Below are 9950 nucleotides of genomic sequence, written 5' to 3' on the forward strand. Positions count from 1 at the left end.
AAATATCGACAAAATAATCGAGTATCCAATAAACTAGAGACGACAACAACAAAATTATCTTAAAATCACCTCGGATAGTCCAAAACAACAGATAAAAATCGATAAAAGAATCAAGCATCCATCAAACTAGAAAGAACAAAAACAAAACTATCTCTAAAATCACTTACTACACCCATAATTTATAAATTCTTGGCAACCTAGTTCATACTTTCTTCTATTATTTCTTTTCTAATATTAAAAAATTATATTACATTTTAATTATTCTTCTTATTTATAACCCAGGATTACCAGTTTTGCACTTTTATGCAAACAAAAAAACAGGGATAATTTTTTTTTAAAAAAACCGCCTTTTGTCCTCATGATTCATGAATATCAGTTCTTCATGATTCACGTAAGTAACTTTTCATGATTCATGTAAATCACATTATTTTAAATTCAATATAAAAGCTATATATATATCACTCGAACTCAAACAAGTCCCACCAGACAACTTCTCTCTGTTTCTATCCTTTTCTTTTTGTGTGATTGTTTTTCTATATATATATATATATATTTCTTTCTATTTCTTGATTCAGATCTTCATCTCAAGAAAAACCCAATTCAGTTTTTGTATCAGATATTCAGAAAAAGGTTTACTTCAATGATTCTAGTATATATACTTTTTTCTCTTTTATGAAGGAAGCCATTGCAGTGTGTTTATAGGGGACACAGGCTTTCCAGTATAGTAAATGGTTTCTGTTTGGTTTAGTCGAGAAAATTTCTGGGGTTATTTTCCTGTTCAATGCTCTGTAGCTTTTCTGTTTGGTTGCTGAGCAAACTGAATATAATTCCACAAACTAAGAAAATTTTGCCTTCTCCAGTTTTTTCCTTGTTTCTCTGATTTTTTTTTTCAGGAACCAAACAGAACATAAAAGGTTTAAGATTCAAAGAAACATATATATATTGAAAGCTTCAAAATTCAATTGCTAAAAATATGGGAAAAGATCAAATTTAGATTATATCCCTTTTACATTCTTTAAAATTCCTAAAAATATGGGAAAAATCAAATTTTGCTATCAATTTTGCAGTTCTTTTTTTTTTCTTTGAGTTTAGTTTAGTTTAATTTTATTTCTAGTTTCTTGATTTAATTTCAAACATTCAAATATATATGGCAATTTCTCCTCATTATCTCATCCAATTTATTGAAAATTTTAGGCGAGAGGTACTTACCATACCAAGCAACAAAGTATTTAAATACTTTCAATTTAAGGTATGTTAAAAAAACATCGGTTTCGAGTCGTAATAGTATCCATTACTTCCTCAATTTAAATAATTAGGCGAGTTGTTCTGATGTGGATTTTGCAGGAGATTTGAGAGGTAAGAAGAGAATGAAGACCTCGGTTTCGGATCAGAGTTTCTGCATCGAGAGCGAAGACGATGAAGAAGTTGAGAAATTAGAGTATAATAGAAATGAAGAAGATGAGGGAAATGAAGAATTTTATGCTTCTTTTTCTTCCCAAAGAAAAAACAGTTCTTATGCCACTCAATGGCCTCAAAGTTACAGGTCATTTCTCTTTTCACTGCTCTGTTTTTCTCTGCTTTATTACAGCTCGGAATATATTATGACATATGATCTTCGAACTCATTTGTCACTCACTTCGAGTGCATATAAAATTGATTTTGGTTGATGAAAATTATAATCGTCTTTGTGGATAAATGTTGTGAAAGAGTCGATTCTTAAGTAGATCTTTATTAGATCCGTACTCGTAACCACGGGCCGCACTAGTGGCAGGCAAGACTGCGGCTCCCCTTGTTTAACTTGTCTCTGTCAGTAAATAAAATTATGGCTTCATCTCCGACACTTAATCTCGAATGCAGATAAAAGAAGTTCACAAATCTGCCTCCAATTATTGATTTGAGCTAATGCTTACCCTGTTGATATTGGAAATATGGATGATGAACTTCTACTGGTTCCTCCAGCTTTTCATTTTTCTTAAAGTATTATTTTTTAACATCTTTAACAGGCACATATTTATGATTGACATTCACTTTCAAGTTCTGAATAACAAAAGATTCTATGTCAAATTCGAAATGCTTATGATTTTGCAGATTTTCTTTTCAGGCAGTCTATTGATTTGTATAGTAGTGTACCATCCCCGACCATCGGGTTCTTGGGCACTCCTACACTATCAAGACTAGGAAGTTCGTTTCTTTCATCATCGTTAACCCGAAGATTCACACCGGAATCACTTAATGCGCCAGTAAAGAAACCGTTGCTACCACCATCAGTAGATGATGAAATACAGCCGCATAAACGTAGTACGTACTCTTTGGCAACTCCGGCACCGTCGAGGAAACCGTCTGTAAGATTTGATGAGAAAGTACAGGTCGACCATGGTCATGGAATTCCCCTTGGTCGCCAGAGTTCATATGGTCAAGCTGTGGTAAATGGTTAGTTTTACTAACTTTGATTCACTCTTAAATCTATAACTTAATCCAGTTGATTTATATAATTATTTTTTAAATAAATATTCTACGAATTTAAAATTAGAATTTTATTATTTATGAATAATTATGAATAGATGTAGACAAAAACACTTTTAAATTGGAGTCATGCAATAGGAATCATTTTATGAAGCCACTTGCCATTGTTACAATACCACTGTCAGCTAAATCTGTTCAAGGATTGGTGAAGTAGGCCTGGATTGTTACAATAAACACCAACCACGAACCAATACCCCAATGGCCAAAGCCTTTGATGGTGGCTAAATATGTGGAAACACATTGAACAGGCAAGTTCTATTGTCACCATCAGTCCCCCACCCCTCTTCTCATCACATGGCTTAAAACCACACCTTTGCTTTTTGTTATATTCTCATCCACCATTATACTTCTAGTCTTTTCTATTTTATTTTATTTTATTTTATTTTATTTCTTTTTATAACAGGAAAACAAATTTATTTTAGCATAATAAATCCCTAAATTTTATTTGAGGATAAAAATTTATTTGAGATAAGGAAAGTATAAGGTCTATTTAAAAATATGAAGTAATTTAAGAACTTTTTTCTTAATAGTATAGTTACATTTTATATTTTGATTTTCGATTCATGCCAGCCATATTCTGTCCATTGCTCATTAATGCCACCATTTATGGACATGTTACATTTCTCAATGAAAAAAACTAAATGATGAGGTGGCATGACTTCCATAGCACATGGTGCACATGAAACATATTAACTTCCCCATAAGACTACAAAAAAAAAAATCCAACACTAATGTAGGAGTAAAGATACATGCATTATTATTAAGAACATGGTTGATGATATGCTTACAGTCAATCAATGTCTTAAAATCAACTTTAAGATTTTAGATTGAGTGTTTTGATTTTTTTTTTATTTGCAGGGATTAATGTGCTATGTGGAGTAGGAATCCTTTCTACCCCATATGCTGCCAAGGAAGGAGGATGGTTAGGGCTAATAATATTATTAACATTTGCAGTGCTTTCTTTTTACACTGGCCTCCTTTTGCGCCAGTGTCTGGATAGCTCACCTGAGCTTGAAACTTACCCTGATATTGGTCAAGCTGCATTTGGTTCCACCGGTAGAATCGCCCTTTCAGTAAGTCGTAATCCTGTTACCTGTTTCAATTTTTCATTTTTCTTGAAGTACTCATATAAGCACTAGCTTACAAAAACTGTGTGATCACTGATGCCAATTTTGCTTGTTTTCGGTGGATGCAGATAATTTTGTATGTGGAGTTATATGTAAGTTTAGCTGGCTTTTCCTAAAAGAATTATGCAGATAAATTGTACCAAGTGGTTCTACATGACCTGATAAACTTATGGTTTTACAGTTGGATATCACATCATCATGAATATAGCATTCACTTTGTATTATTTTGAACATTGTTCTCTTCTATGTAGGCTTCTTGTGTTGACTATATAATTCTAGAGGGTGATAACTTGTCATCTTTATTCCCAAATGCACACATTAGTTTGGGCGGATTCGATTTGAACTCGCGTCGTCTCTTCTCGTTGATGACAACCCTTGCTGTTCTTCCCACTGTTTGGCTCAGAGACCTCAGTGTCCTTAGTTATATCTCTGGTAATAAAACATATTGATCTGTAGGGTATCCCTCACCACAATTTGTGGCGAGTTTGAGGTTGTCTAAATGGAATCTTCGTCTGTTTTTCCAGCTGGTGGAGTTGTTGCATCATTCTTGGTAGTGTTTTGCTTGTTTTGGGTTGGATTGGTAGATCAAGTTGGGTTTCAGAACAAAGGGACAGTATTGAATCTTTCTACACTTCCAGTTGCTGTTGGACTTTATGGTTTCTGCTATTCAGGCCATGCTGTTTTCCCGAATATATATACTTCAATGGCAGAACCAAGAAAATTCTCTTCAGTTCTCTTATCATGGTAAACTAAATGAGATTTATGGTGTTACTCTTTTGGTATCCTTTTACCTTTCTGCATTGGTTTTGCTGATGTGAGGCTATACTCAAAAAATTGGTTTACCATTTGTGTTCAATGCTTGTCTGAACATGGATATTGGGATATGAGCTTCTTAGGACCCTTCAAATACACTATTATGACCCGAGTCTGAGTAACTTGTCATTTTTGGTTTTGATTTTCCTTGTAGTTTCGGAATCTGTTCTTTGTTGTATGCTGGAACAGCAGTTATGGGGTACAAAATGTTTGGAGAAGCAACAGAATCACAGTTTACACTTAACATGCCTAAAGACCTGGTTGCTTCAAAGATTGCTGTGTGGGCTACGGTATGCTGCTGGACTTATCAGATTGTTATACACTATTTGTTCTATGCTTAATTACGCATGTCGGACATAAGTACTTTAAGAAAAATGAAGAGTTTAAGTAACTTAGTCGCTCAATACTTTTTCGAATAGCATTTTATTACTTTCGTGTTTAGCCTAATATATTCAACTTTTTTGTTCTTTTGCAGATTGTCAACCCATTTACCAAATATCCTTTTCTTTATTCTATGTTACTCTGGACTTGACTATGAGTTTGAGATACTGGTATTTACCCATTTACCAAACATGAGTTAACAATGTCTAGCTCTTTTTTACCCTTTGTGCTGCCATGATGTATGCATGTATAAAATATAAATGTTCTGCCTTAATTAGAACATATGCATTAACCTTGTCTCCAGTGGCAATGAGTCTTGAGGAATTATTACCACCACGCCATCTCAAGTCTCACGTGTACCCTATGTTAATTAGAACAGCACTGGTGGTCTCAACCTTGCTTGTAGGTCTCAGCGTTCCCTTCTTCGGTAAGCGCCTCCCTTTCATCATCAATGAGTGAAACCTATACACTTGGCAACAAATCCACCATTTTTGAACTAAGGGAACTAAAATTCTTCTTCTTCCTTGTTGCAGGCTTGGTATTGTCATTGATAGGATCTTTACTCACAATGCTTGTTGTAAGTAATCTTCTGCCATTGTTAATCATGGATGCTACTTGGCTGAAATAAACATAGAACTGTACACTAATGTTCTTTTTTTAATAATTTACTTCCATGGCAGACCTTGATACTTCCTCCTGCTTGTTATTTAAGCATACTGAGGGGTAAAGTAGGCTGTATCCAGGTATGTTCATATCATGTAAATATCATGTAACATACATATTTAAGCATTCTTTAATGCATAAAAGCTACGTTACTTAGACCCAGGTATGTTCTTTTTTTTTTTTACAGGCTACAATCTGTATTATAATTATTGCAGTGGGAGCAGTTTCATCAGCCTTTGGAACTTACTCAGCACTCACCAAGATTATTCAGAATTTGAGTAGCTGAAAATTTAATTTAATTTCCTCATTTTTGAACTGCTTTTACATTTCCCAAATTTTTGAGTCAATTCTGGAATTTAGATACATCCCTATATTTTGAAGTTTTGATGTGTTGTTTTCTTATGTGATTTACACAAAAAAAAAAAAAACAGTATCAAAGAGAAATGAACTCTCACATGGCTTTTCTCTTCATTAGAAACTTCATTTATATAAATATATATATATATAACTTCCTACAAATGCAAAGCCTATACATAATACTTGCAGTTGATTACCTCCATTAAACCTTTACAATTGTTTTTTATACGAATACATGAATATAGACAAAACTCGAACTGATAATTGCTTATGTAGTTCTCACAATCTTCGGTCTCCATGTTCGCCAAACCAAGCACCTTTTGTCGCTGTTTATCAGATCAATGAACCTTCTTTTCAATCGCTCTCTTTTTGATAGTTCTGAAACATGTTTTGGAATCGAACTCTTCGTAGCAGGTTGAGGGCTTAGCATATCTGCAGTTTCCACAATTTCATCCAACATCTGTAGAACTTCACTCATTTTTGGGCGTTGTTTAGCCTGCCGAGCCAAGCATTTATTGGCTACCGCTGCAAGTTTACGAGCAGACTTGAGAGAATACTTGCCTTCGAGCCTCGGGTCCAAGATCAGCCTGAACTTCTTCATATCAGAGAGGTGTGGCCTGACCCATTCCAAGAGTTTTTGTTCAGCCTTGGGACGATTCCGATCCAAGGGACGCCTACCTGTTATGAGCTCGTAAAGAAAAACTCCATAGCTCCACACATCACTTTTTGCCGTGAGGCGCCCGGTTTGAATGTATTCAGGAGCTGCATATCCAATGGTTCCTACAACCTGCTCAAAACCGGGACAATTTGATACCTCTATATCCATAAAAACAAGCATGCTTCTGAAAATTCGGAAATATTTGAAGAAACTGGACCAGAGTAGGAATAAAAATCTGGAAATGTTCAAAAAAAAGAAAATGAAAAGTCAGAGCAACATAGTTTATAGCAACTTCGAACCTACCGCAGTCGAAACATGGCTTAATCCATCAGAAGGCCCTAGCCTGGCCAACCCAAAATCCGAGAGCTTTGCGTTCCAATGCTCATCCAACAGTATGTTTGAAGACTTGAAATCTCTGAAGATAATCTGTAGCAACCATAAACCAAAATTTCTTTAGCCTAAAAGCAATAATGAGGTCATTCCAGGTTTCGATTGTAAAACGAGGCTTCAAGGTTATTGATTTCAGGAAACCCGTATCTACTGAGAAGTAAAAGGGAACCTGAAAATCCATTCCTTCATGGAGGTACGTTAAGCCACGAGCAGCATCCTGGGCGATTTTGATTCTTGTGGCCCAAGGAAGCGTTGCTTGAAATCGACTTGACAAGTGATCCTGCACGCTCCGGTTCGGCATGTATTCATATATCAGTAGCCTCTGTATCCCTCTTTCATCATCCTCAGCACAGTAACCCACCAGTTTGACAAGGTTTTGGTGTTCGACTACCCCTAAAACATTAACTTCTGTCACCCATTCTTTGTGCCCCTGTGAAAGAACAGATCATATGAATCTATGGTAAGTCACCGAAAGAGGGGAAAAAATAGGTTACGCATTCTTAAACAGTAAGTCAATATGCATTACAGTCCATGGTAAAACAGGTTAGCAAAAGTCTAGGAAGAAGAGCATCAGTACAGCTACACTGGCATATCGAGGCCTTTGAACTTCAGTAAAAATTCTTTTTAAGTGTCAACCATGGAAGGTCCAAATTGTATGATTTCATTGATATTGAAGATGGTCTCTAGAGATGTCACATGGAAGGAGTGCTGAGGAGATAACCAGGCAGTCCGAGAACAAAAGTTGAGGAAGAAGGGCATCGGAAGGGCTATGCTGACATACAGAGGCCTTTGAACTTGGTAAAATGCTTCAATGTGTCAACCATGGTAGGTCTAAGTTATACAATTTAATGGATATCGAAGAAGGTTTAGCTGTTGTATGGAAGGGCAAGCTAAGGAGATAACCAGGCAATCCGAGAATAAATCATACAGTTTGACTATATGTAACAGTAAGGATTTCCTTAGAATAACAAGATTATCTATCTTCATTCATGTAAACAATGATCTTAAGAAACATATTAAGTATCTAAATTCAGTATGTAGAACAAGCTATCAAAATCCCCTCCATGTAAGTTATATCTTAACTTTATTGGATTGAAAAGGGCTCCCTGAAGTTGTTGCCTTGTCGGATACTAATACAGGTTTAGACAGTTATGCAAGTTCAATAATGCACAGATTTCCTAACAAATTTGCTGGCATGGTACACACAGAATTCACTCAAAACTGGACAACACAGAGCAGACATAACAAATGTTATCACAGTGAATATCAGCGGTGAATATTAATGGGCATTGGAAAATAAAGATTGTAATATTGTGTTAGAGAAGTAGAAAAGTTCACCTGCAATCCTCTTCTGCTGAGTTGTTTAACGGCAATATCGAGTTTCTTATGGTAATCATCAGAGATGCGGATTACACCTCGATACACACCGCCAAATCCGCCTTCTCCTATCATCAAGGACCGGCTGAAATTCTTTGTTGCAGCCTTCAATTCCAAGAATGTGAACTCTCTGAGATTACTTTGCCTTTGAGACAAAGCAGCAAACGAGTTCTTCGTCGAGGATTCGGTGCTAAAATCCGAGACATTCTGAGAATTAAACTCAGACCCTGATCTCCTCATATCATGATCCGTCGATATCGAAACAGATTCAGAGGATCGAACCGAAATAGACTTTGTAGTTTTCGGTTCATCATTCTTCTCATTACCAGAGAAATGAAAACACTTCATTGACCCCCGAAGAAACAAACAAACCTCACTGCGTATAAACAAATCACATTAGAATGGATCAAAATAAAATATATGAACTTCTTGACGAACCTATTTGTAAACCTTACACAAACTTGATGATAAAAAGAAACTGTAGAAACCAAGAATATTTTATAAAGTAGCCAAAATTCATCAATGGAAACTACAACTTAAACACCATGATCAACTCAAACAAGAGCTAAATTCCATAACCTGGTTTTAGATCAAAGAATTCATCTTTGAAAGAAACTATGAAAACCCAGATTTTCTATCTCTAGAACAAAGTGAAATCCATAATTAAATTCTTGAAAAAGATATGAAGTTACAACAACAATTTGAGTTGTGAATGACCAAAGAAACAAAAACTCAAAACACTTTGATGACAGAAACGAGACAATTTCATGAAAGCACTGACCTTTTGATTAATATTTTTTTGTTTACAACACACACCAAAAAGGAGATAACAAAGAGCTACAATTTAGAGGGATTCATATGAAAGAGAAACCCAGAAAGACAAAAGCTAAACAGAGAGGATCCAAGGAAATGGCAACGAGCTCTCCATGAACTAAAGCAATAATAATGAGTCAATACAGAACAGATGAATTGTAGCCCACCAACCGAGAACCCCATTTGGCAAAACAAAAACTTTGAGTGAGTAAACAAGAAAACCCCAAAAAAAATAATTAAAACAAAATGAGATTATTATAGTATTACTTGTAGGACATAAAGAACCAAAAAAAATCAAAGTGAAAAAGTGTGAAAAGAGATAAAGATTTGGGTGTCACTTTCTTCAAAAGAAAGGATTTTGAAAGTGAAGAAATCACGGAGAACGAGTCATTAGTTTTGTGTATCCATGAATACCTCCAAAAAAATATAAAAGGTATAATATTTTTAAAGGTAGTTGGAAGTTGGAAACCATTGACGTAGCTTACAGCCATGGGCTTTAAATTGTTTATGCCAACATTCAAAGTAAAGACAAAAAGAAGAACAAATCATAAAATTTTAATAAATTTGCAGGTGAAAAAAAGTAGTTCTAACTTATTGTTGATCGGCAGCATAAGTTTTTCAGCATAAAAAAACCTATATCATAGGAATCACAATCAGCTAGTAAAAGTTCGGGTAGTAAATCATTTTACATTAGATTAAAAAGTAAACATCAATATAAAATATACTTAACACGTCAAATGTCACTATTTAATTATTATATTAATTATATCAGTTTTTAATAATATAAAGTGATGAGTTTTTAATAAAAAAATTAATTTATTCTTTGAGTCAACATATGTGAACTAATC

The 9950-nt window shown here is 34.9% G+C and overlaps 2 protein-coding genes across 5 annotated transcripts; one reads left to right on the top strand and one right to left on the bottom strand.

Annotated features, from left to right (window-relative positions):
* The first annotated feature begins 303 nt into the window (after nucleotides 1–303).
* On the top strand, nucleotides 304–5961 carry LOC107915821 (amino acid transporter AVT1C). Of its 3 annotated transcripts, none has more exons than XM_016845021.2 (14): nucleotides 304–391; nucleotides 1195–1249; nucleotides 1345–1543; nucleotides 2102–2430; nucleotides 3382–3596; nucleotides 3719–3742; nucleotides 3902–4082; nucleotides 4175–4394; nucleotides 4618–4753; nucleotides 4939–4958; nucleotides 5126–5271; nucleotides 5378–5421; nucleotides 5525–5587; nucleotides 5695–5961. In XM_016845021.2, exons 3-14 carry the CDS (start codon nucleotides 1368–1370, stop codon nucleotides 5791–5793), a joined length of 1653 nt encoding a protein of 550 aa, XP_016700510.1. In that variant the 5' UTR covers nucleotides 304–391; nucleotides 1195–1249; nucleotides 1345–1367; the 3' UTR covers nucleotides 5794–5961. The 3 variants fall into 3 exon arrangements, with proteins under 3 accessions (XP_016700510.1, XP_016700509.1, XP_040959440.1); XM_016845020.2 differs by lacking the exon at nucleotides 304–391 and adding an exon at nucleotides 465–630; XM_041103506.1 differs by lacking the exon at nucleotides 304–391 and adding an exon at nucleotides 471–630 and having other exon boundaries at nucleotides 2089–2430.
* On the bottom strand, nucleotides 5954–9609 carry LOC107915822 (serine/threonine-protein kinase PCRK1). Of its 2 annotated transcripts, none has more exons than XM_016845023.2 (5): nucleotides 9071–9609; nucleotides 8251–8665; nucleotides 7082–7342; nucleotides 6826–6948; nucleotides 5954–6651 (listed from the first exon to the last, which is right to left on the bottom strand). In XM_016845023.2, exons 2-5 carry the CDS (start codon nucleotides 8635–8637, stop codon nucleotides 6133–6135), a joined length of 1290 nt encoding a protein of 429 aa, XP_016700512.1. In that variant the 5' UTR covers nucleotides 8638–8665; nucleotides 9071–9609; the 3' UTR covers nucleotides 5954–6132. The 2 variants fall into 2 exon arrangements, with proteins under 2 accessions (XP_016700512.1, XP_016700513.1); XM_016845024.2 differs by having other exon boundaries at nucleotides 9270–9547.
* Between the last annotated feature and the right edge of the window lie 341 nt (nucleotides 9610–9950).

This window comes from Gossypium hirsutum, chromosome D10 (assembly GCF_007990345.1).
Source record: "Gossypium hirsutum isolate 1008001.06 chromosome D10, Gossypium_hirsutum_v2.1, whole genome shotgun sequence".
Classification (NCBI taxonomy): Eukaryota; Viridiplantae; Streptophyta; class Magnoliopsida; order Malvales; family Malvaceae; genus Gossypium; species Gossypium hirsutum.

Bases quoted from the DNA above. Each gene is read 5' to 3' on its own strand.
- LOC107915821 (XM_016845021.2), top strand. From the start codon at position 1,368: ATGAAGACCTCGGTTTCGGATCAGAGTTTCTGCATCGAGAGCGAAGAC. The intron at 3,597-3,718 runs GTAAGTCGTAAT...CGGTGGATGCAG, and splicing joins CCGGTAGAATCGCCCTTTCA to ATAATTTTGTATGTGGAGTT. The intron at 3,743-3,901 runs GTAAGTTTAGCT...TCTTCTATGTAG, and splicing joins TTTTGTATGTGGAGTTATAT to GCTTCTTGTGTTGACTATAT.
- LOC107915822 (XM_016845023.2), bottom strand. From the start codon at position 8,637: ATGAAGTGTTTTCATTTCTCTGGTAATGAGAAGAATGATGAACCGAAA. The intron at 7,343-8,250 runs GTGAACTTTTCT...GTTCTTTCACAG, and splicing joins TCAGCAGAAGAGGATTGCAG to GGGCACAAAGAATGGGTGAC. The intron at 6,652-6,825 runs GTAGGTTCGAAG...GGTTTTGAGCAG, and splicing joins TAAGCCATGTTTCGACTGCG to GTTGTAGGAACCATTGGATA.